The following is a 27615-nucleotide window of genomic DNA, read 5'->3' as shown; positions in this document are numbered from 1 at the left end:
ATACATATTAATTTATGATAATGACATGAGAATTTAATTTATATAGGCCAGTTTCTTGGCAATATTGTTCAAAGGTTGCAAAATGTAAAATAAAGCTCACTAGAATGTGTAAAATTAATAAAGCTATGGTTAATATTTATAAAGGTTGCAAAATGCAAAATAAAGCTCACTAGAATGTGTAAAATTAATAAAGCTATGGTTAATATTTATAAAGAAAACAATTAAATCACAGGTGTTATATCTTAAATTCCTTTTACTGCAAGTCCGTTCAGTCTGCTGCCGTTTACACTAACAGTGATTTTTTTTTTAGCCATGCAAACACACCTCCTATTTACTTGAAAGGCCAAAAATAACTGTTCACAAACACTACGTTTTCATAAATTGCAAATCAAAAATAAAATCTGACAACAGTGTTTTAAAAAAAAAAACACTTAAACTAAAACCACTACATTACACTTAGGACTACATTAGGGTCAATACATCATATTGAGAGTTTGGATGTCTCTGCCTTATAAAACATGTGACAATAGCCAGTTTAACATTACAACCTTTTTGACATTCTCTCACTAAATTCCCCATGCATCGCATCCAGACTTCTCAAAAACATCCCTACATCCTGTCAACTGCTCTTACTTTTCCACAACTCATTCTGTCCACTGATTACTGCGCCAGGCTTAAAGGATGCTGTACGTAAAGGAAGACAGCAAAAGAGACATTAATAGGAGGAAATGGAGACAAGCAAATCGAAAAAAAAAGAAAAAAAAAATCAAAGAGAAGGAGATGAGGACAGGAAGTAAGACGAGGCACTGCTGCAACTCTCATTTCCTTACCGTTATGGTGCAATTTGTCTACAAAGCATTTATTAAAGCTTGTTTGTGAACCCGCGGAGTGTATTATTTGTGAAGGAAATCTTTCGAAGACAAATCCCTGTCGCGTCACCCACACTTTGGCCCTCTAAAGGCTACCGTTTAGAGCAGACTCCACTCCCGTCTGCTCGTCCTTCTCCTCCAGGAGCTTTCAGGAGGAAATTACAGTGCCTGGGATTAATAGCCTGAGCAACCACAGGAGGTGAGTTAGGCTGCTGGAGAGAAGTCTATCGATCGCTTGCAAAAATCTGTCATTTCCCAAGGTGCTCTGGGAGCCCTGCTCTGCACCGCTGAGCACCCTGGCAGTCGCAGGCCTTCTGTATTCTCTCTCAAGGGGAGGAGGCTCCCCTCTCTTGCATCATCCATCACAGGAATGGTGGGAGTTGCACACTCGTTTATCAAGCACACTTTTATCTGGCTCTTTTTCCGCCTCTCTGATGGCGAAGAACATCACAGGCCACACACACACGAACACTAGAACTGGGCGGTATGATGGTATATACCGTAAAAATGTGTCAGCCAGCAGAGATTCTGCTATATCATCAACACTGCCACGCAATTTAGACAATCTGAAAGGAAACAGAAAAGTACAGAGAGCACAGAGCAGACAGGCTCTTCTAGTGTTCACAGCTTTATTGATTACAATAGGAGCGATTTGGTTTTAGTTTCCAGTGCCGTGTTTCTGGGTAGTTATGAGTGCTGATATAAATGACAAAATATTTGAGAGAAGCTTTCCCTGCAGTCATTGGCACGGCGGTGAGAAACGGTCCGACACTGGAATGCTGCTTTGCCTGTTCTCTCAAAGCCTCACGTCAGAGACTGTTTGACAGCTATAGTTATATGTAACTGTACACCTTAATGGTTTAAATGAATGAATAAGGTTTGAGGGAGAGTGCACACATGAAACCTAAAACCAAACAACACTCCCTTAATCTGTCCTGATTTTCCTCCGCCTTCACAGTCTAGCAGCTAATACGCGGATACTGTGGGAATAATAAAATACTACTTATGTATCTGATCTCTTCTGATCCAGGCCAACTGCATCTCTCCAGCTGAGCCCTGTGGAGTGAAAGTCATAAAACCTAAGAACATAACTTCACCTCAAAACTTTATGGAAAAAGAAAGAAAGAAAATGAAGAGGCTTTTCTGCATTGTAGCAATATTTTTATGACAATTAATCACATTTACACTCAAAGTACTGCCAAGCACACCAGGAAAATCAGGAAAAGTCATGTAAATTAAAACCCTAAAAGATGACCGTCTTTTCTTATAATTAATCATAATGACATTTTTCTAGTTATGCCAAGCTCAAAAATATTTTAATAGGGTAGAAACTGTGTGAGAAAAAAAAAATCATTCTTTTTCAGTAAACCACAAAAAAACTGAAAAAGTCATGATGCCTTTGACTGTTGTTGTGAACAAAGAGGGGACCTGGAGTCAAAAAGGCTGAGAACCACAACCCTAACCTCAACTATGAACAATAATATGGATGTTTTTCCTTTTAGAATGCACCACTACAAATAATAATTACAGATCCACTCAAATTCAACATGCACATAAAAAATGACCATCCACAACTCCCACAAGTCATGTAGCAAGTACCGAAATGCAGTTCATGAGTCGCCTGGATCCAAATGGGTGAATCGCTTCTCAACAGAAGCTTGTTAGACTAAAAGCCCTGGGACTGAATGGAAACACTGTTAGTCAACTATTAGGAGAGTCATAAATACTTCAGTCCTCTGTGAAGCTGACGCAAAAGGGACGTCAGGAAACATTACATGACTCAGCCTAAGGCTACAAGACATGAGCTTTGACTTTGCAAAAAATATGCATTGGGAATGTATGTGTAAGCTGGCGCACATATGGATGTAGACATGAAAAGAGCATTCATGCACACACAAAAAAAAAAAAAACTATGCCAGGAACTAAAATGACTCTTTCTATGAGTAATCTAACAGACTCTGAACAAGTGTGACACCTCACAGTTTGCTTTACCAAACCAAAATAATTTATAACAAATTTGATAATGCAATAAGCGTGCACTAGGAAATGCAGGCCGCAAATCCAAAAGTCACTTCCAATCACTTTTAGTGATATTTTTGACCAAATGTAACACTTCACAGTTTGCTTCCCCCAGCAAAGGTCGGCAAAGTTTACCTCACCCTGTGCCCCAGGGTTGCAGGGGTCACCTTCCTAGAGGCTGCCCTCTCGCTGACCTCTCAGCCTGGGAGGCCGTGCAGGGTCAGTGCTGGATGAGTCACAGAGAGCTGGGGGTGGGGAGACGTCACATGTGCAGACTAGACACAGAAAGTGAGCTTGCGAGCTGGTTATAGTATGCGGGACGGGCGCTGAAACCCAACTCTGACCTTTCCTACACCACAGAGAGCAGCTCCATCAATCACTGTGACTGTCTACAAGCTACTCAATCAAACTGAACCGATGCCAGCGATCCACATCGAATCCTCATTCAAAGAGTATGTGTCTGAATCTTAATAAAAACAGCCACAGCTGACCTGCTCGTAAAGGTCAAACTCTGGACAAGTACAAAAGAACACTGGGGCTTTGTTCAAAACAGTATCGTAGTACATGTTGCACAGTTTATACTTGATACTGCCAACAAATTGTAAAACCAATGTTAAATCTAGATTATTATACCACAATAAACATTTTAAATAGTAGTATTCTTACTAGTCTTTTCAAATATTAGAGTCAGGGCTGATTTAAGTCACATGGAAATAAGGGGGTCAAACTGAGCACACTGATTTGTGAGATACAGAAGCTCATTATGATGGTTGTGGGCCATTCAGTACTGAATAGGGAAAAAAAATAAATAAATGCCATTTTTTTTTAAATCAATTTAAATTAGGCAACAAATAGGATGCTACAGTACAGTTTACATTTATGCAGGCAGAATAAAAAAATGTAATTACAAATTCTGAAATTCAAATGAACTGAACTACATTTAATTTTATAACTATATTAAAAAGGTTTGTCAAGGAAAATGTAAAAAATGCGCTGTATATATACACTTACATGTAAGAAATGTATGGATCAGATTGAAAACATGCTTCTTTTTCTAAATTTCCTGATGAATCTATAAATGGAATTTTTCATGTAATTCGATGAATTCCTTAAATTGTACTTCAAACTGCAGTTCAGCTTCCTGTGGCTTCACATTCATTCTTTTGCCCAACTTTATGCATTGATAAAACCTGCAAATTGTGCACAGTATTCAAGCTATTTACCACCGAAATAATAAAAAGTAGTATGCTATTGGCCAAGCGAAGCCAAGAACTAGATGCTGGCCAATGCTATCCTCCAAATATTCTTAAGTTGTTTATATCTTCTGCCATCACCTTGTGCTTTCTTGCTGGAGGTGGAGTCCAAGCTAAACCGAACTGAATTAAAATAGATTCGGATATTAGGTAGATTGAGTGAAAATTGCCTCTGGGCTTTCATCACCTCTCCAAACAGAACAATTGTCCCTAACAATGAGGCAGACGCCAAGGACAGACAGAAAGAAAGAACTTGACACAAAACCTGGCCTTTCTTTTGAACAGCAGAAACCACAGAGGAAGTCGTTTATTGTTTGTCAAGCCAGAAATGCAGTCCAACAAGCATGCATGCAACCACACTTAAGAAAACATAACCTAGCTGTAGAGTATTCGCATATCTAGAGACATCACTCAGCTTTTTCTCTCTCTCTTACATGGTTTTGCTCTAAGCAATGCTCTTGTCCTGTGTGATTCAGTCTAATGAAGGAGCTGGTCCTGTAGCCATTCTTGCTCACAGCTCTGAGTGGGCTACTGGGAAAAACAGTGAAAAGCGCTTCCACTAGAGATGACAAATAAGCCCAGCTCAGCCCCCCAAGCAGAGAAGAGCAGGTCTGCATGAGACACTCAGCGGACTGACAGAGCTACAACACCTTCTACACGGCCAACATGAGTCAGAGAGACCACAGCAAAGCCAGAACAAGGACATTACATTATAGAGAAGATAGTTTGTCTCAGAGGAAGCAGACGAGACAGAAAGAAAAGGTTTATAAGAGGAGAAAATATAACGAAAAGACAAGAGGAGAAGGAATATTAAGAGAAACAAAAACAAAAATCAGCACAAGAGGAAGAGAGTTTCTTCTTCTGTTGTTGATGGTCAATTAAGACTTGCAAACATGTAGGTTTTTTAGCCTGCAAGTGTTTCTGAAACACATTTACTTCCATAAACTAACATTTCAGAGTGAAACAGGATGTTCCGTGTGGAAATATTTGAAGTAGAACAATTCATCGCAATTGTCTGAATTATGAAAAGTGCCCATTACATAACCGAATGAAGCCAGACCAAATGACAGTTTGCTAAAATAGTGTCCATCTCTATCTTTGCTCATCGGTTAACATTATCCAATTACCGGCATTTCAAAGGGAGAGCAGGTTATTGCTGATGGATTAAAGCTTGAGGACAAAACGTTGCTATTTGGAAAATCGTGCACAATCAAACATTCACAGTAGCTCAGCTTCCATCGTATTTCCACTCTCTAAATGGTCTGTAATTTAAAGTCACTTAGTTACTTTCCACTATGCACACCAAAAAAAAAAAAAAAAAACGCAGATAAACCCATTTAGACTTCTGACAAACACTCGTGATGGATGGGGAACGTAAATAGTTCAAACAGTCTATGATAACTAGCTACAAAACATGATCACGGGACTTCAAACCACAACTCCTCTGCACGACAACTTCAATGTTTATGAAGCCTCTGAACTTGAAAGCACGTACAGCTTTCTTTTCCAGCATGTAAAGATAGAGGCGTTCATCAGTCCTTGATCATGGCCTGCCACAACATGACTGATCATTTGTAGCACACATCTACCTTACTATACTGAAGTGTCACCAAAACGCAGCCTGACCTACTTCCTTGCTATGCTTGCTTGCTTTATTAACTCCACTAACTGACAAATATTAACCTTATTTTAGGATTTATTATGATACAAATCCACATAAAAAACTTAAAAAAAAAATATAAAATTTTAAATAACAAAAAAATAAAAATATAAAAAACTAGACATTTATTCAATTTAAAAGTTTTCTGTAAGTAATCTGCTTTTAGCTGTGACACATTATTACAAACTTCACCATTAACAGATTAAAATAACTAAACAAGGGCATGAGCTCTAACTGTTTGGGCATTAACAACAGTGCCCAAGCATAAAGATGTACAATTGAACCTCTATCTGGTCTATCTGATTTGTGCACTAAGCTGCCTTTCACAGCTGGTAGACTAAGCTCAGAATCATCAGTTTTGGATTCTCTGTGAAGAACGCTGAGATTCCCCATAAGCCTCAGCTTGAGGCGCTTTGTGGCGTTTTTCCTATTGAACACAGCCCCAAACTCTCTGAGCACCTGTTGGCACGAGGCCAGATTGGCATCATCCTCTTCTCTCTGAAGCGCAAGGCCCACAGCTCTCACCAGTGCAAATGAGCAAACATTAAGCCAGGCTTAGCCCGCTGCTTTAAGGTTTAAGGCCTCGGCTTTTGTATCAAGTGGTCAACAGTACTCCATTATGGTAGGGATTTCTGGCACTGTCTCAGAAAATGCTTTCCTAAGTCTGAGGGATACAGAGTCACACCGTTTAAGAAGGTTTCCAGTTGCCAGCCCCACATCTCATCAGTCTTACACATTCTGTTCTTCTGTAGCAGGGCTGGGCAAAATTCACAACTGAAGAAATGGCTCCCTTTCAGTTCATGAGTTGGAATTTGAATAGAATTGGACATATCTCACAGGAAGTTGAATTGGAATGACAGGAAGAGGTTTACTGAACTGTAATTCAAAGAAATTCAACACAAACAATGCTTTCTAAGAAATAAAATGTCCTTCAACTCTGGTTGTAAAAAGTTGATTTATTTAAAGGAAATGTTTCACTCAAAAATCATGCCATCGCAAACCTGCATGCTTTTCTTTCTTCTGCAGAACACAAAAGAAAATATTTTTGAAGAACTTAATTAACTTTTTCCACTATTTGGACAAAAGATAAAAAAAAAAAAACATTTCAAAATATCTTCTGAAAGAAAGTAAGTCATACTGGTTTGGAACGACATAAGGGAGATAAAATTTAAAGGGGGACATAAAGAGATCTATTTAACTATCTAGCCTATAAACTTTTTTCCAAAGTTTCAGTCAAGTCTTTGTGAAGTCAACATTTTTACCAAGCTTGTCTTGATAATTTTACTTTTCAAAGGTGAAAATTGACGAAACATTCTTAAGAATAACATTTCTCTTAATTCATATTTTCTTCTAATTTTCTAACTTAATAATAGTTAAGCTAAGTGAAACTTGTCATAGCACTTGCGTATCGTTGCTCTTTTGTTGATTTTGATTGCTTCCACTGTCCTCGTAAGTCGCTTTGGATAAAAGCATCTGCTAAATTACTAAATGTAACATTTTTTTTTTATTGCCAAAAACATTCCTTATGAATATTCTTTTCCTTTTTCCTAAGATTGTTTTAAAGACAAAACTTAAGAAGATTTTGAATTCCTGAAATGAATGTTTTAAAAATCTCTTAAGGTTGGGATAACCTCCAACCTAAAGGCAAGATGTTTAATTAATTATTTTTGGGTTGTCTCAAATATTTCTTTAAAGAAATGTCTTTACTTCTTTCTGAAGAAGATTTTCATGAATCCGGCCTCTTATCTGTATCAGAGAAAACATCATGCTCCTCGCATCTTCTTTAGTTAAACCAGTTACATCAAAACAAACAAACAACCACCTTTCCGTCGACAGGAAACCATCGTTAATGAGGGGGGCAAAGCCTTGTAGGCAGAGTGTTTAAAGAGGCATACAAATGAGAGCGCAGCAATTAGAGAGAATACACAATGGATGCGACCACTCTCGGCTAAGGATTTCTTAATGAATGCTCAAGGTGCTGCTTGTGAGACAGATTGCTTGACATGTGGCATCTTCGCATACGAAGTGGTCTGGGACTCGGGCCCCAATGCCTTTACATAAGCGCCCCTTTCAGTCAGGCAGCGTGGGAGAACTACAGCTTTGTGTGGGCGACGGGACCGCAGGGCGTACGTGTAAAAAGCAGGTCTGTGTAGGAAGAACGATTGCTCGTTCATTCCACTTGTGTAAATATCCTGAAACCCACCATGCTCAGAAATACCCTTCCACGAACCAGGACCGAAAAACAGCCCCACCCTGGCTCGGTTCCTTCAGTTCTCTCAGCCACACGCACCACCAGCGGCACACTGGAACGGGGTGTATTTTGGGCTAATCTCTTCGCTGATTGCTAATAGTAAGGTATATGCATGGAACAACCCAGATTTGGACATAATGACAGCAGCAAGGTCAGCGCAAAAGGCGGTTTTCCAGGCCTGGTATTTGGGTGGCATCAACCAACAGAGAACTCAAACGTCCAGGCGGTAGTCTGTGGCCCATGTGGAGGAATAAGAACATCAAACAGACTCCCAGAAGTTGAGTGACAGAGCCCGTCTCGGATCAGTGTACTCCTACTTTGCTTTTACAACACATCCCCGTGCCATGCTAACACCCCTAAACTTTGCAGGTGTGCAGTTTGGCTCGATCAGGTTATACACACATGGGACTTGACGGATGGCTGCCAGTATGGCCCAGTCGCATATAGAGTATCAATACACCATCTGTAACAGAATACCTGAGAAGCACCAGAGCATTAATTTGCATACCATTCCATCACTGCCATCCACATTTCAAAGTCTCTGGCCAACAGCACAACTCAGCAGGTCTCGATTTGATTTTTTGGAAACACATTAGCATGCTTGAACCACAATGAAAGGGCGCTTTTGTCTGAATACAACGATCAAACTGCATTAATTACATAGTTAGCAAAGGAATAAAATATATGGCAGCTGATAACACCAGTCCGGTCTTTTACTTTAATAGTTACTAATCTGGAGAAAACCAGCATGTGGGGAACTATAGTACCTTGTAAAATCTAATCACACAACACTGGCAGTCATTGTGTTGATTACATAAAGTATGTTTCTATACAAATCATACAAACAAACCATTTCCTAATTATCCCCCATTAAGAGCTACTTTATAAAACGGTGCGTTGATACAAAACAAGCAAACAAACAGTAAAAAAAGAAGCAAACTGAAAGCCATATTATAATCAGAAGCTGTTGGGAGTCATGAAAAAGAGAACAGAAGGTACATCCAAATTTCTCTGCTGCTCCACAACAAGTCACTGTAGGCCTATATCTAAAAATATTTAATGACAATTATAGACTAGATGTGCGAGGAGGGAACCAATTTAGACAAATATTGGCAGCATGCGCGCTACATCATTTATCTGAGTGTGACGCAGAGCGGATGTCAATAGGAGAAAATCAATGGCCAGAATAGTGATGCAACAGTCCTGTTCAGCATCGGGGTGCCCTTTCACGGGCAGCAGACCACTGCAACTGCATTCAATGCCAGCAGACGCTCAAAACACTCCCCTTCTGTTCATGACTCAGTACTTTTGCTGTTCACTCTGCTGCAACTGCAAAACAAAAGAAGCTGTTTGAATATCCACACACTGTTCAGTCCGACTGAGATTTCTGAGGTCTGTTGTTTAGTCTGAACAAAGCCATTTTTTCCTTTTCATTTTTCGTTAGTCTTCTTTACCTCAGAGTTTAATAAATCTGCAAACACGCCCTGAATAAATACCAATCACCTCTCTACTTCATCTCCCTTAACAGATCTCATTTACATCTATCCACCACGGCACAATTCCATCAGCCGATATCCAATTCTGATATTAACCCATGGCTGTTGTCCATGCATTAATGTGCCCTCAGATTGGAAACCAAATAACAATATTATCCACATCTGACGTCCCAGTTCTGCATGTAATCCAAGCTCAGTCTGGCATTTGCTTAATTTGTCTCTTTCAGGTCTCAGCAGTTTAATTCTCAGTAACCCCTCAAGAAGCCAACTACCTCTTGGCAGGATCTGCTTGGAAGTAAGAATAAGTGATCTACCCAGTTAAAAAAAGGTTCAAGAGCCTTGTATGCTGACCAAGGCAGCATTTATTTGATTAAATACACAGTAATACAGAAAAATTATTACAGTTTAAAATGACTTTTTTCTATTTTAATATATTTTTAAATGCAATTTATTCCTGTGATGCAAAGCTGAATTCTTAGCAGACATTACTTCAGTCTTCAATGTCACATGATCCTTCAGAAATCATTCTAATATGCTGATTTGCTGCTCTAGAAACATTTATAATTACTATCTATATTCACAACAGTTGTACTGCTTAAAGGGATAGTTCAGCCAAACATGTAAACTCTGTCATTAATTACTCACCCTAATGTTGTTTCAAACACGTAAGACCTAAGTTCATCTCCCGAAAACAAAAATCTTTGATGAAATTCGAGAGCTTTCTGACCCTCATAGTCCATGTGACATCAGTGGTTCATTCTTTGATAAATGTAAAGACCAACAAAAAGTAGAGTTCTTTTGTAACATTATATATGTTGTTACTGCTATGTTTGATTAATTGAATGCATCCTTAAAAACAATACCTTCGAATGGTAGTGTATTTTTAGTTCTTATCCAATCGGTGTCATACATTTGAAGTGGACACAAGGCAACTTTTACAAACACAAACTTTATAATGTAACTGACCAGTACCAGACCAATACCCTGTAATTTATACACTCAGTTTGAACAAAATAGCCCAATTTGGTTCCCAAGAACTGTTTGTTCTGACTTCCCCACTCTTTACATGTCTGTTCTGGCCAGCCAGAGCTGTATAAATGTAGAAGGTAGCTGGAGGCTCCTATATGAACCTGCCCACCACTTGCCCACGCGCATCCATCTTCCCAACATTCAACCAAGCACAACTAATCCTGATCTCTAACACCTCTGGCCTGAGACCACGAACAGTTACATGCATTTGCAAATGTTGTTTTGCATTCTAGCATCCCTACCTGACATCTTAACTAACAAGACTTTATTGGTCTACCAGCTTGATTAAGAATTACCATTACGAATATTGTTGCAACTTCAATTAGCATAAAAAACAAGGGATTTCATGATTTTTTATCTCCATTCATCAATTAATGGCTAAAACATGAAAATAATTATCGTCAGAATATTAATATGTGTCCATCTGTAGTCCCACCATTGGATTCTTCAGACACTTTTATCCTAAGAACTGTTTACACAGGGCTCTTCAATTTGACTGCAGTAAAAAAAAAAAAAGAAAAAAAAAGAGAAGGCTGTGCAAAAATGCTGAGATGTAGGGAACTGCACTATCTTTAAGCCCTTAATTTGAAACAATGATGGGACATGGAGTGGAGAACCCCACTTCAAAGACTCAGTGCGCCCATGTGCCTATTAAAACTTGAAAAGAATCACATAAAAGGAGGGAAAGGCCTCACAAAATTTGGAAGAAGAGATTAGAACAACTCTTCACATGACACAGTCAGAGGGACTGCCAGGGTACGAGGAGGGAAAAAAAGCCACAGTTAGTTCTCACAGAGAGAGAGAGAGAGAGAGAGAGAGAGAGAGAGAGAGCGAGAGAGAGCGAGAGAGAGAGAGAGAGAGAGAGATAGAGAGAGAGATATCTGAATGCAGAGGTGACGAATGACTGTGAAGAATTCGAGCAGAAAATGAATTCTCAGATTGGGGCTGAGCCTAACCCTTTGGCCCTCATATCAGGCTTTTTTCTGAGCTCTTCTGACAGATCTTCCACATGCTGCCAGTCTACTTCCCACCTAACATAGGCCAGCATCACGTCAGCATCATATCAGGAGAGTTATCGTTGTGTGTGTGTGTGTGTGTGTGTGTGATGGTTCCTACCATTGATCCTGTTACACCTGAACTTCTCTGTCTCTCTGTCTCTCCCTACAAGTTGTAGACACAGATGCAGGATTCCCTGCCTGCCTGGGAGCTGTTATGAAGTATTGATTTCCTTTACAGTATGTGGCTGTGGTCAGGGCTATGTGCTGAATGTGGTTGTATTGTACATCACTGTGCTTGTGGAAGAAAAGGAAAAAAGAACACTGGGGTTTATGGATGAGTCTGACAGTGCGACTACAGATGCAATCCCACAATGCACTTTCCTGCTGGCATGAGGGATTTGTTACTAAGAACAAAGTACTAAAAAGTAGCAAGGTGGACAGGCGCCATTGCAGAACAATGGTATGACTGGATGGCTTATAAAAAATATGTTAATGGTTAAGTATTATCAGGTCATTTCTACTGGGGAAATGAGATTACAGAAAAATGGCAGAAACAGGACTTTGTAATCACATCCTTGTTTATTTAGAAAAATGCTATTTAAAAAAAAAACTGCAATAAAAATAACTGCTCACAAATAAAAAACAAACTCAATTCCTATAATTATTTACAAAATTAAAAACAGATTTACATTTTCATTTCTTACCATTAAAATGTATTTTGCAAATCTGAGAGAAAATGAAAAGACAAATGCGATTGAAAATCTGTATAACACTATTTTATATATTTCTAGAAAAAAAAGTGATATTTGAAAAATATAATGTTACAACCTCACTTGCATGGGATAATCATATGAACATGCATTAAAATGCCTAAAAACCCCAGCATTGCGAGATAAAATACTTTAAATTCCACAGAAGTAATTGCTTTTAGCAAAGAGTTATAAAGTGTGCAACGAGGGTTTTGATGCTACTTGACGACAGTGAAGCCCAAAGGGCAGAACAGAGGACCTGTAAAAGAGAAGTAGCCTCCCTCTCTCAGCAGTAGAGTCTTGAAGTGGTGCAGCTGGAGGAGCGTGTGACCGCCATCATCAGATGATCTCTAGGGCTGTGGCCTTTTCTCTTGGCCAGAATCAGCATCCCTTCAGACCCTATGGGATCAGTTAGCCAGTGCAGTGCTATTCATCAGACGACTAAATCCTTCCCATTACAGAGTGAGAGAGAGAAAAAGGATGAGCGATACAGACAGAGACAGAATTAGAATGTAAGAGAGTAAGAGAAAGCTCACCAGGGGGAAAAGAATGATTAGGGAACTTTGAGGAAGCCATAGACTTTAATTACACTAACTATGCTGGTTTGGAGGGGAAGTGTTTTAATACCTCCATAAACTGCCCTAAAATATTTCACAGGCCGTTCTGACACAGTCAGGCAGCGGACTGCGGGCACAGGGGCAGGCTGGCACAATCCTTCCACGTCGCCTTGGTGTTGAAGAGCAATAACAGCGGTGTGAGGTAGATAAGCAGCAAGACTTACACACTCGGCGACGTCTTTTATGAGCAGCACTGCCTTAATGTCACGGAGGCTGTAACCAACACTTACACTAAATCAACCTAAATAGAAACTTAAATGGCAAAGTGACTGAAAACTAATGTCAGAAAAAAAGGACGCAAAGATATGCAAATAACAGCTCTCAGGATAATTACGGTCATTTATTTGCCCCCTCCTATTGGCTCAAGGGTGGATTACAGAAGCAAAGCTCGACTCTTAGAGCCAGTGCTTTGGCAGGCTTTCAGTCACCATTACTCAGTGGTGTGTCTCAATTGGATCTTTTCAGCAAGCTCAAGATCATCTGGGAGGCTCTTGCACTCACTCAAAGGCATAAGTGTACATGTGGATCAGCATGTGCATGATTTTCTTGGTGGTGCTTAGGCCTGGGCGGCATGAAGCACTTATACTGCACGAAATCTCCACCACACAATGGACAAAACTACAGCATATTCTCCAAGCTAACATATTTTATTACCTTGAAGTTTCTTGTAGGTTAAACAGTATGGCATAACACTAATGACGTCAAGGTCTTGGGTTCGATTCCCAAGGATAATGTCATACAAGCAATGTTGTTATTGTTAACTACAACAATTAACAAAAAGATTGAAATGAAAATTAAAAATAACAAGTAACAAACTATATCAAATGAACAACTTACAAAACAAAACTTAAAGTAAAACTATAACTATAACTGAAAAACAAATAAAGCAGAAAGACATATTGTAATATATGTCAAATTAAAACATGAAAAAATACAAAAAATAAAAGCTAAATCAAAATACTAATACATTCTATGATAGCACATAAATAACAAGCTGGATAAAAGTGCTCGCAAAATAAATGTAAATGAAAATGTACTGAAATAATAAATGTTCAAAGCAGTTAAACAAATGATTTTTACTTAATGGATGATAAAAGTTGTAAAAAAAAAAAAAAGGTCCTATAGACTTTCACTGATGAGAGACTGGAGCCAGATCTCAATTTAGACTCTTTGCTCAGCAGTCTACTAGACTACTGGGTGAACAAAACTAAAAATCTAGCTTAAAATTGTAATTGACCATAAAATGACACCTCTCAGTTCAGTGGCCCCATCCATCCGCTCTTAACTATGGAGAAGAGGAGGGCACAAGCAAAGTCAGAATAAGCCAATTCCCTCTCTTCATTAGTATTCTTTTCATTCAGCTATTCAACCTTTTCAGGTTGTGAATTTGGCCTTAAATGGATACCCCATTTCTCTTCTCTGGAGTTTCTAAAAGGGCACCCCAAAGTGAAAAAGTCGAACTGAGAGCTGTGCTTCAGTGACTGGTCTGTCCCTGTACACCAGACACTTGACATTAAGAGATTCTTTCTCCACAGCTTAAAGTGAAGAAGCACAGACCTTGTGGGAGTCTGATTCATAATCAGATGATTCACCTGTCCACCGAATCACACTCAAATCAAAAGACTGTCTCCCGAGAGGCGAGCTACCAACCACATGTTATACTACTCACAGCCGGACCTTTGACTAAATCACAAAAGGTCTGGTTCAATTCTCGCTAAGAACCACCCACTTAGAAAGGATCAGTTGCCTAAATAAATATGCTATGCTGCTTTGTCTAAATTAATTTAAAATAAATCTCTAAAAATTTAAATCAGTCACTTTAATTGAAGTGAATTCAGGCATCACAACATTGTAATTTACAGCATGAAAAAATGGAAATTCATTCGGAAATTTGTTAACAATTAGTTTAAAGTTTGACTTTTGATCACAGTTTATTGTATACTTGCTGAATATTTGAATATAATTAAAAAATTCTTCCTGTGAGCCCAATTTTCCCTAGTAAATAGAAATAATTATTTTACATGCATTCATTTCATAACAAACATAGTTCTAACATATTTTACTGATATAACACTCGAGACTTAACTGATAACATAACATTAACATAATTAAACCTTATTCAGAGTAAATGTGTTTACAATCCACATTTGATTAATTTAAGCCCAAAATGTGTTTTAATGTGATTATTGAAAAAAAAAAAAAACTTACAGTGCCCAATTATTCTCAAGTGGTAAGCAATAATATATTTTAAGCGCAAGGTTTCATTCGAAATATAGTTTTAACACATGATAGATAAAAAAAATTGATACTTACTGATATACACTGTAATTAAAACCTTTGGATAAAAAGTACTACTGCTACAATGCATAAATTTAAATGTAAATCTTAAGATATAAAATTAGTTGTTTCAACATTATTGATTTCAAGATTTAAAGTTCCACTTTAGCACAATCAAATATACTTCAGTATATCTTTAGTTGGACTTCAGCACTACTTTCACACAATTTAAGTGCATTAAGTATAAAATTAGTTGTTTCAATGTAGCAGACTTTAGATATACCAGTTTAGTATTTTTATTAAGTACATGAATATGTCAATGTATTTGTAGTATACTTAACATGAAATTTATATATACAAATCAGCTCAATTAAATATCCAATATGGACCAAAAACTTTCAGTTCAGATGATAACCAACATGCTATATTATGCATATACTGTGCATCACAAACTGCAGTCAGGTTATAGCTTGCCAGACTGAGAAAGTTGCTTTCTAGGTTTGCATGAAATATGCATCAGGCGATCTGCAAACAAACTGCGAGTGGACTGTGGATGTGCTGTCTGAGCCAGAGATCATACCACTCGCATAAGAAGCTCTCGTATCAGTGGTCTGGACAGACAAAGAGTTAATAAAGACACACTAGCAACACACAAAGTATTCTCAAACCCTCTGGGATTGCTGAGGATTACGCCAGGGATTTGAGTAGACGCTGGATTAAGAGATTTTTTTTTTAAAAGGAAAAAATACACATAAATTGCCGTTTTCTCCTTGAACATGAAGCCTGCACTTAATCACAGCTACAGACTGAGCCTGGAAGCTCGAGACACTTCTCTGGCTGGCCTGTGACTGTATCTCCAACAGTGGGCTCGGGGGTCTCCAGATCCCTGTCAGAAATCAATCGCAACCTTTGCATTTGCACCCACTGTTTGTGCAAACACACAGACCAGCTGTTTAGAGGGATTCACAGGGGGTTCGTCTAAAAGAGTGCGAACGGGACCCTCTGTTCTGCTGGGGGAATCTAACCATGGGTGGCAGAGGGGGTTTATTAGCATAACCTAGCCTGCAGACTAAAGGACATTCAGAGGCTCGGTGGGAATTCACACCAGCGTGTAATATACTCGCATTCGCTCGCTTGCCGCTAAAAAAGAGAGCGGAAGAGTCACATGATCGGAGCTGTGAAAGACTCTGCGTCTTGGTCACATGCAGCCGACATGATTCACAAGCCCCAGCAGGCATTGCCTAGAATTATGCCCTTCAAGCACACTTTAATTAGGTCTCCGTTGCGGGATGCATATTGTATAATGGAATGGTTGAAATGGCATTTGTGGCTCGAAAAAGGTGGCAATTTGGGAGCGCCCGTTGGCTTGCAGACAAAGCAATTTGTGATTATAATATAACAAGATAATATTCTCCTCGTTTACCACGTTAAATTCATCGCCGACATTCACAGACATCCACAAATGATTCTCCATCGGATACAGAAACGATAAGAGGATCATTAGCTTTGGCGTCGAAGGAGTTTACAAAACAAAAATGAGATATGAGAGGTCTCTCAAAGCGGAAGACGACCGCAAACGAGGCCTTGAAAATTCATGGAGTGATTTAAATTCTCTGAATATCACACTCGAGCATAAAACAACACCAGGCCTTATTCCCAGGATGCCTCTTGCTATCTGCACATAGACAAAAACAAACAAACACAAAAACTAGTTTAAGATGCTTACCAATGGGATTTTTGTCTACTCTTGGGATTATGGATTTGAAGTATTTGTTATTGCATCTGCTAAAATCTGTGGCTGATATTAGGCCGTGTGTAATGAGGCTGTTGTAGAGTAGCGTGATTATCTGATGCTGGGTGGATTATGGTGGCTGCTCGCTGGGGATGCATACACGGACGAGCCGGTTTGGCCCATGTTCAGTGCAGGAATGCAGAGGACACAATATACACGGCGGACAGAAACAGACCGAGAGACCTATTCAGAGAGGAGACAGGAAGAGAGACAGAGACGGACAGACATAACAAACTTCAGAGACCCTTCAACCTGTTTGGCTAAAGCTGATCTTCTCTAGTTGAGTGTGTGTGTGTGTGTGTGTGTGTGTGTGTGTGGGGCATAGCTTTGGATACCATGTGTGTGAATATAGAAGGACGTGTGGGAGTGTTACTGAGGGGGTGTGGGGAAAATAGAGACAGACTAAAGGAGATGGGAAACAGAAAGAGAGACAGAGAGTAATTCCACTGAATATTACCTTTTTAATCACATTGATAAAACTCAGATTGATATTTGCACATTAAAAATCTAAATTCCTTCTTAAAAAATAGGCAAAATTCTTAAACATGATCATGACAAACTTAAATTCAATCTCCACAACAAACCTTTATATAGCTAAAAATAAATAAATGACAGAAAAGGCAATAATTACCTTCATGTTATGCTGATAAATGGCCAATATTATTAATAATTCAATAATATTCTGCTTTAATAAATAGCTCAACCATAAAAAACTAAGGACTAAAATTAATCAAAAAGTTAATTTAGTCATCATGGCACTATAATGGACATAATGAAAAATGGATATTCATTTTGAGATTTTAAATATTACATTAAAGAGTGTTATTAAATTAACTTTAAGTGAGTTGTATAAATTGGGGGAAGTTTTAAATAAGTAAATCAAACAAACTTTATTCATACAGAACCTTTCAATCAATTCGATGCAATTCAAAGAGCTAAATGTAAGCAGTGAAAATAACAAAAGCTAGATTATAATAAATGAGTAAAATAAGATGAATTAAGAACACCCATAATTAAATGTTGATTAATCATAACTGAATATATTGGTATATTTGTTTTTGCAATATTTTCCCTATATGCCACTCAGCTGCAAATGCATGTGCAATGATTTGTCATACTAATAAAGCACATAGACAAAGAGACAGTCAGGAATACAGAGAGAGAGAGAGAGAGAGAGAGAGAGAGAGAGAGAGAGAGAGAGAGAGAGAGAGAGAGAGAAGCGGAGTGAGCACTACCTGTCTGGATGGAGGTTGTAAAGCAGTCGAACGAGTTTATAAGTTTATTTTCCTTCGGCCGTAGCTGTAACACAAGCCTCATTCATGTGACTAACACACAGCTACACAGTCACACTGACACACCTCCACACTCACACACCCTGACCAATGCTTTCCACCGCTCACACTGAACGCATTCACATGAATACACAACCCCTGCAACATCAACCGCCGTCTTCTTCAATCATCAACTTCACACATACAGCATTAATGCATTTACTGATGTGTTTGTATAGTAGTATATTTAACCAGTTAAGCTGTATGTATTATAGGGATACGTAATATATCAGTACCATATCGGTTCTTCTCAGCCTATACTACATATTGATTAAAAAAACAATCTATTTAAAAAAAAATTAAAAAAAAAAAAAAATCAATCTATTTGTATCAGTCGATTTTGTATCTGCATAGTGTGCATGGCCTTCCATTGCTACACAATGAGTGATAACAAATAGATGCCAGGGATGCCAGATGGAATTAAAGGCCTGTAGTGGCTTACTTAGCCAAGCATGAATAGCAACTGACCACAGTTATGTTAATGGTAGCATTACAGTGCACCAATTTGCTGTTTTTTCAATAAGGAAATATTAGGGCAAATATTCGGCGAATAAAATAAAAAATGTTTTTTAAAAAATAAATGCAAAAATGTTTAGGTCTGCATCAGCCGTCAGGCAGCCTATCATTGGCGCACGAAATGCGACGATGATGTAAGTGTCATTGCATTTTAATGGTTTTGTAAGGCTATCCAGCTGAACCCACGTCTCAAGACTTTATGGAGTTTTTAAATGAAGAAAGTAGCCTAATTTTGTAAATAAAAATGAAAGAAAGTAAAACATGCCTAATTTTGTAAATGGTTTTCGGTCCTTTGTAGTAAACTATACATACATGCACAGTGCCGTTTTTTTTTTTTTTTCTATTTGTTTAAGCAACTTTAATAATTATATATGGTTTATAAATATTATTTTAAACATTATGCATTTTTTTCCCCAACGATATTCTTGTTATTTTATTACGCTTTGAAGAATTGTGCATAATATTTTGCACAATGCACCCTCTTGTGGCCTCAGGAGAGAAGACAAAAACTTTTTCCCCCCTAACTGAAATTATGCCTTTTAAATTTGAGTATAATTCGAATTTTGAAAATATTTAAGTAGAAAATTCGAATTAAGTTTTTTTTAGTCATTTTGATAGCCCTATTTCCCAATATCTGTGACAGGCCACTATTGTGCTGTCAAGCTTACATAACAATTAGCTCACTTTTTATGAACATTTACAAAGGACATAAAACACTGCTAGCAAAATATTCTACCCTAAAACAATAGACATTCAGCCTCTTGAAAGCATTTTCATGACGGTGGCAGCACCAGGAAAAGAAAGTCTTTATCACGGTGCTCAGTCTAAACTATAAAATCGGCCCAAGCGCTTGTTTTCTTTCTACTAGATGAAGTCATTGGCGAGGCAACGGGACCGAGCCCGCTCATTAAGAGAGCACATCATGGAATTGTTTCTGATAACCATCAGCTTAACACAGAGAAACAAATCAATAGGTGTTGGCTCGGTTCATTACGTAACAGTCAGAGAGAGATGAAAGTGCTCTGTTTGGTATTTTCTGCTCTTCTGGAATGAAGGTAGCCTTATGGAAAAAACATTCGCCTCTAGCCTTCGAAAGCCATGCAAAAACAACCTGGCTCAACTTTCCCGATTCGCCATCATCAGTCTTTACAAGGTCTAAGATATACTTCCCTCCCTGTTTAAGAGCTAATGGAGAGGAGGAAATGCTAACAGGGCAGCTGTCCAACTGAAGCTGGGGCAAATGAGCGCCCTGGGGCAACTTCTGATGATCAAGCAAAACAACGACCAGCCTGGATCAAATGTTGAGAGAGAGAGAGAGAGAGAGAGAGAAGGAGATGAGGAGAGAGAGAGAGAGAGAGAAGGAGATGAGGAGAGAGAGGCAACAGAGACAGAGAGATGGCCTTTAAGCACTCAGGCATACTGACGGAGTGCGAGTCAGCACTCCACAGCGAGGAGAGGATGGAACAACTCTATAACAGGAAAAGACTGAGAGAAAGACAATGTATCCAGAATTTCTGCTAAGACAATTAGTTGCGTGACTGGGAATGGCACAGCTGGCCAGACAAAAGGGGAAAAATCTTGGTGTTTATTTTGTGTGGTAACATAATGGACTGTGTATAACAAACAATCATTATCTACTATTCTGACTGAGTTGTAAAATTTCAGTCATGGACTATTTTTGATCTGTCATGTTATACTAATTTTTGCATTTACATTTGATATCATCTTGTTATGGCCAGTATTAAATGTATCATTTCAATAATTAAAAACTGCAATGTAATGCCAAAAAACAGGTTACCCAACAACTGTCAAAAACTCAAAAAGCAGCTAGTTCATGCATAAGGTGTGTCATTCAGTGGTTCTCAAGCAGAGGCCGGGGCCCACTAGGGGGCCTCTGCAAACTTCCAAGGGCCGCAAGAACACTTGAAGAAATTTAAATGTTATATTAAAATAATCTAAATTATCTAAATGCAAAAAAAACAACATGTTAACTGTGTAACTTGTAAACAGATTTTAAAATAGTCCACTCAACAACATTTGAGGAAAATACAGTTCTTGAAATATATGTACTTTAATTATGAATTTAAAGATTCACAGTTTATTTTAATCTATGACACTCTATGAATCATTACTTCCCTAGTTTCTGTGAATCAAAATGTTTGAAAACAAACAACTCTGTCATCACTAGAGGAGAAGTACCAGTGGAAAAATGCAGATGGGGGCATCTGAATATTGTCTTGAATAAAGGGGGCCTCTGCATTAATTTATGTCAAATTAGGTCACAAAACATCACATTATTAACAAAATATGACTGATCAGCATCAGTCTGGTGCAATGGGATGGTTCTATTTATTAATGCACAAAATTGCTTTATTATTGCGTTACTGATAACAAAAGTAATTATGCTACATCATTACTTTGTACAACATGTGCTTTATACCATGTTATTTTTGCTATTTTATTAAAGTTGCTTGATTCGTTTCTTTCCTTTTTTCCCTGTTAAAATGATGGACAACATTTGGAATTATCCATAAATGCTGTTATTTATTTTTACCATTTTAATTAAAACAACTCAGCAGGGAATTTACTTGAATAAAACAAAAATTGGATTTGCCTTTTTTCTGTTCCTTTAACTGGACATTGTGTCATTGGGAATTAAAAAAAATTATAATAAGTAAATAAAAACCCTGATATACAGTATGCCTACAAACTTGGCTTTGTGATAAGGATGTAAGTGAGGACTATGCTTCATTATTCCTAAGCTTTGTCTGTCTAGTCATCAAAGGGTGTACTCTCTGGAGCTCTTCTAGGAAAGATCACTCCACATGCTACAGAAAGAGCCCCACAGGTGTGTGCGTGTGTTTATGTGGACACTTATGTCACTGTCGGTCCCCAGAGCCCCTCCCACTGGGAGGCCACCGCTAATTCAGGTGGCGACCGGTCGGCAGATAACGAGCACATTCACATTCAGCACACATGCTGAGCACGATATGTGATTGATCACCATCAAACCCCACTCCCCTCGCATCAGGAACGTCCTGCGGCGACAGGACCTGAGCGGTGTTTGAGCATGTGGGAACGGCTGACCTGAGGAGAATCAGAACATGCAGTTCACCTGGTGCGCAGCGGCATCTGGCTAATGAGAGCATGTTAAAGCAAATGAAGGAAGTGCCATTTATTGCTGCATTAACACAGGCCCCAAAACACGGCAAGCACATGTGGAATTAACTTAATCGCCAACATCACAGCCCTTCACTGGCATGTTTTACCCAACCCTACATCTGCCCACAGAAATCTTTCAATTAGTGAGGGTGCCAAATTTGTGTTTCTTTTAGCACAGAAAGAGAAAGAGAGAAAAAAAAGTTATAAAACTCAAGGAATACAAATAAAATTTACAATTAATATATAAATATATATATATAGTAATAACAATTTCTTATACATTTTTAATAATATTTTTCTTACTGCATTATATAATATATTTATACTATATATATATGTATGTGTGTGTGTGTGTGTGTGTGTATACGTATATTTCTCTTTTTGGCCCACAGAAACCTCAGGACAGGATTTCCTCAAGACCGATTGGTCAACTAGTCTGTGAGCCTAAGTGAGATAAGTATGTGTGTGTAATAATAATAAATTACATATAATTTTCTTATGAATTATATATAAAACTGAATTATATAATATATTTATATAGAATTTACAAAAATGTATATATGTACATTTGTTATTTTAGAAACAAGTTTGTTTATAAAACAACAATATTTTATCGGGTTCATGCTTATGCAAATGCAACCTAATTATACAGGTTCTCATCAAGACCAATTAGTCAAATACCAAGCCACCAACTAGTTGATTTTGAAAATATTACATTTTGCACATTCATTTTTAATTTAATTTCAGTTCAGGCTTTAATGGCTGATTTTACTTCTGGGCTTGGAAATTCTTTGCTTAGGTGGTACAAAAGTACTTATTCCCCAAAAAGTTGCAACTAAAATAGACTGATGATGAAAATGAGCCATTTTTACCATTTACAGAAATTCCCACATTTTTCTGAAGTTTAATACACTTCCCTATCGTCCAGCCAACATCCCCATTTTCACAGGCAATGGAACTTCCAGTTTCAGTTTTAGGAAGAATAAGCACAAGAAACCAAACAAGAAATCCAGCACTGAATAACCAAATAATACACCAATGGTGTGGACCAACCGAAATCTGCTGACTCTTCTGCACCGATTTCATCAAATATGTTAATCAAGACAAATGAGTCAAAACACGAACATGCGAGAAACAGAAGACTCTATTTTCCTGCAGTGTTTCCGCTGGGCACAGATTTCACGTGGGCTTGGGTTAATGCCATGTTTAAGAAGGCAGCGCAGTGGCCCACGAGAGGTGAGAGGTCATCTGTGTCTCACTTCTCTTTAATCAAAAAGGCTGAAGTGCAGACAATTTGAGCCGGCAGAGTTGTGACTATGGTATTAAAGAGCAGTCGGCAGTTACACAAAGTGCAGTACAAAAAGAGAATAGTCACACCTCCATCTATTTTGCTCTCTTTGAATCAACACAGGCCAGGTAGAGTGCAGCACAACAGCCAAACAAAGACTCACAATGCTTTTTAGACAGACACAAACACACTAGACAAAGCCAGAACAGAAAAATGTGACCCCAGACCACAAAACAAGTCATAAGGGTAGATTTATACATTATTTGAAAGCTGAATAACTAAGCATTGATGTATGGTGTGTTAGGATAGAGCAAATTTTGGCAGAGATACAACTATTTAAAAATCTGGAATCTGAGGGTGCAAAAATCTAAATATTGAGAAAGACGCCTTTAAAGTTGTCCAAGTTAAGTACTTAATGCATATTACTAACCAAAAATTAAGTTTTGATATATTTACAGTAGGAAATTTACAAAATATCTTCATGGAACATGATCTTTACCTAACATCATAATGATTTTTGGCATAAAAGAAAAATCGATAATTTTGACCCATACAATGTATTGTTGGCTATTGCTGCAAATATACCCGTATGACTGATGGTTTTGTGGTCCAGGGTCACAAATGAATTGAAACAACAAATTAGCCACCAGCAATTCCAATAGCGACATGCCTTTAGGATGAAGATTCATTTCAGGCAAACTCAAACGGACAGGCATCTATTTCCTGTCTGTGGGACTCAGCAGGTTTGAGAGACTTCAGGGGGTTCAGATGCATCTTCTGAAACACTCTCATGTTTCTAACTCTCGCTCCAGCCTTTCCACCTCACCGTCTCAGGACGAGGATCGAGATAAACAGCTGAAACAATCAGGTGCCCACTTTAATCCTCTGCCAATCCTGTTTGCCAGAATAAACAGCCCATCGAGGCCAACAAACAAATCCGAGAGCAGAACAAATATGGAAGAGCAGAGAGTGTACAAGAAAAAGGTGACCGGCGCTGGGGTCACCCAAGCCACACTCTATTATTATTGCAACCAGCTACATTCGAACACATCGAGTGGCACAGGGCGCATCCTGCAGCAGAGCCGGCTTCAAGCAAGCTGATGGCTCTACAGGGAGCATTTCGGAGCAGACGACACCGAAAGACAGACACACTTCACACTGCCGAGGCAGGATGTCATCACGCCACTCTGCTGAAATGCACACTTCTACTGGACATTAACACTTCTGCCAAACTGCGAAAACTCGAAGGCAAAGCTGTCTGAGAAGCAAGTCCTGCTGCAAATATCAGCTGTCGATTAGTGCTGGAGGGATCATAACGTGCACTTTAGACTGCGGGCTTAAATACGACCACAGAAGAACAGAATTATCACATTAGACACAGATAGAGCAACAAGTCTGTGGGGACATAAGCCAGAGACTAAATGAGACGGAACGTCGCTCCAGGCTCGCTGTAGTTTGCATTACACCTGGATTAGAAAGCTAAATGAACACCTCTGCAATTAAAAAGAACCGTACCACATGGAAGCCAAATGGTGATGTTAGTATTAGCCTGCAGTGAAAATCTGTTCCAGCCTGCATGCTTTTACATTATCCAGATATACATGAACACAATTAGGATGATTTTGTCTTCAGTGAGGAGAAAGCTGTTCAAACACACAGCTATTGATGACAGAGAGATTTCTAATTAGATTAGGCAAACCTATGTTTGAGAGAATTATGTTAATGAGATGATACATGATAATTAGTATCAATTAATCGTAAAAAACGAGGCAGACTGATGAGAGAGTGTAGCGCTTTCGCCGAGGTGGGCCGTTTAAGGTATTCTGTGTGAATTAATTAGAAACACTTTAATGTTTTATGCACTCTGGCTGTGAGAGAGATGTCTATCTAGAAGGCATTCCTAGATATGCGCATCATAAATTTTGAATAACATAAACATCAATACCCCAAAAAATGCAGTCTAGGTATAGTGAACCATAGCGATCCATCCATCCATGCAGTTTTGTTCTCAAGTGGTTTTAACAACTGTCATTGCAAAAACATTTGCTTTTTGACCAAATAGTTGAGTTTTAGAAGCTGCGGCTCCCTAAAAAGAGAAAACTTAACTATAAAGAGATATTTTTAACTGATCTGACCCTACTCTCACTCATGTTACCTAATAAAGTCAAATGTATGGAAAAATTAAATCAACTGAGATGGAATAATTTATAATTCATAAACCTAAGGGGTTAAGCAATATTGCAATCGAAGTAAAAATAAATAGATAAATAAAATAAAATACTTTTTAAGACATGTTGAATAGTGGACGTTTCATTCAGGATTTTTCAGTCTATATTTTGACTTCAATTAGTTATTATATGTTATCAAATAAAACGCATTTTAATTTACCTAACAAGACATCTGTATACGTTTTATTACAAAATTGCTCGATAAGAAGAAATACCGAGTATTTAATAAGAAAACAGACGCTTTTACACGATACCCATAGCGACGAAACCGGATCATAGATCCATTCACTCTTCATAAAGGTCATGAAGAGATCCTTCTAACAGACAGCGATCCGTCACACGAGATACACAAGTATCCAACAAAACTGCATCTTACGCGCCGCGCGCGACTAACACAGTCTCATCCGCGGAATACAGTCATGACATCAAGAGCTACATCTCATCTCATCACATCGCAAACAAAACACCCAGACTGCGTTTGTGAACGCAGGAACACCCCTAAATGCTGGGTCTGGGGATCAGGCATCATTTCCGACGGAGGACGGGCCCGTTATGACGGCGGAGCGCGAGGAATGAATGGAGCGCGGTGAACGGGGAAATTCCGCCTTACCGGTTGCTGTTTGTGTCGATTAGACGCTCTCTCCAGCGGCGGCTGCTGATGTCTCGTCTGGACGCCGCTCTTCTGGTACTCGCTGTAGGCTTTGTTGATGCCGATCCGGTCCCTCTTCTCTCTGCCGTTGTCTTTTCGCTCTTCTCCGGTGTCCAGACTGCTGAAGTTCCACACGATGAGCGTTTGGACCAGCAGCACCGTCAGCGCGGCGATTAACGCTGACCGCGAACGGCGAGCCAGTTTACGGGCGCACAGACCGCCGTACATCTTCACCCTGAAGCGGCGAGGTGCCTCTGCCGTGCGCCGACGGTCCGCTTTGTGGCTCAGCGTCGCGAGGCAAGCGTGGAGAGAGAGAGAGAGAGAGAGAGAGAGAGAGAGAGAGAGAGAGAGAGAGAGAGAGAGAGAGAGAGGATGAGGTATGGTCTGCGCCCCCTCGTGGTGACACGGGTAAACTACACGGGGGTCATCCACGAAATGGGCGCCTTTCCACTTCTTTAGTAAACATTTTATCTGGCAAACAATGCCTTAATTGTTGTGTTAGTTCATGTGGACATTTTGATATATGTCGAGGGATAGCCGTGGGTTTAAAAAAGCAACTGGGTGAGGAGAACAATGTTTGCTAATTTACAGTTCATTACCAGTCGGGCGCTCCAGGCAAGGTCATGATACTACACAAGTCAAAAGATTTATATAAAATAACCAGAAAAATAGTATTACATACAGCAACTAAAAAAATTATTAAAGTCAGTTGTAGAAAGAGAATTTATCTTTTGCTGTATGTTCCGTGGGAAATATCAGCTCCAAGAAACTGCTCCACACAGAGATCTTATCATCCAGTGGTTACACGAGAAAAGATTAAAACTGAGACGGACTAAATCCAGTATTTCCAAGATGCTTCAAGAGACCTGCCTGCAAAATATATATATCATTTAATTTTTTTTGTTTTTATTATTATTGCATTTTTTCTTCTCACCCAGATCAATCAACCACATAATAACAGGCTATAATAAGACCCTATGCACAATACTTTTTTTTTCTTTCCTGTTCAAGTATTATTTTATGTTTGTAATACCTGCCACCAAATAAGGTTGTATATATGGAGCATTAAAAAAAGAAATACAAATTAACATTAATATTTCTACAAATATCTAGTTTCCAGTGGTTCACTGATTTCAACAATGATAACTTTCCTTCCTCTATAGACAAACCTAAGAAAATATATGATAAAGTGATAAAACATGAGTCTTTTTAATCGACATTTTTATTGGTATTAATTTAAAGAGAAGTTATGATGATAACAGTGTTGACATATTAAATCTTTGTAAATTTGATGTTTTTATTAAAATATGTCCACTAAAACTTATTTATAGAACTATATAGAGACTAAATAAAAAATTACAGCTTTCATTTTGATTTTTGTTTCAAATAAAAAGTGTCATTGCTAATACAGCAAGGAGAAAGAAATACATA

At 38.5% G+C, this 27615-nt stretch overlaps 1 protein-coding gene across 1 annotated transcript in view; it reads right to left on the bottom strand.

Moving 5' to 3' along the window:
• The window catches only part of LOC109053841 (xylosyltransferase 1-like), a 57792-nt gene extending 31289 nt beyond the window's left edge, over positions 1-26503 (bottom strand). The window contains exon 1 of the mRNA XM_042720415.1: positions 26146-26503. Coding sequence (XP_042576349.1) covers positions 26146-26412 — 267 coding nt within the window. The 5' untranslated portion in view covers positions 26413-26503. The remainder of the gene's footprint in view (positions 1-26145) is intronic.
• Between the last annotated feature and the right edge of the window lie 1112 nt (positions 26504-27615).

This window comes from Cyprinus carpio, chromosome B3 (genome assembly GCF_018340385.1).
Source record: "Cyprinus carpio isolate SPL01 chromosome B3, ASM1834038v1, whole genome shotgun sequence".
In the NCBI taxonomy this organism is placed as follows: Eukaryota; Metazoa; Chordata; class Actinopteri; order Cypriniformes; family Cyprinidae; genus Cyprinus; species Cyprinus carpio.
This window is presented reverse-complemented; position numbering and strand designations above follow the sequence as displayed.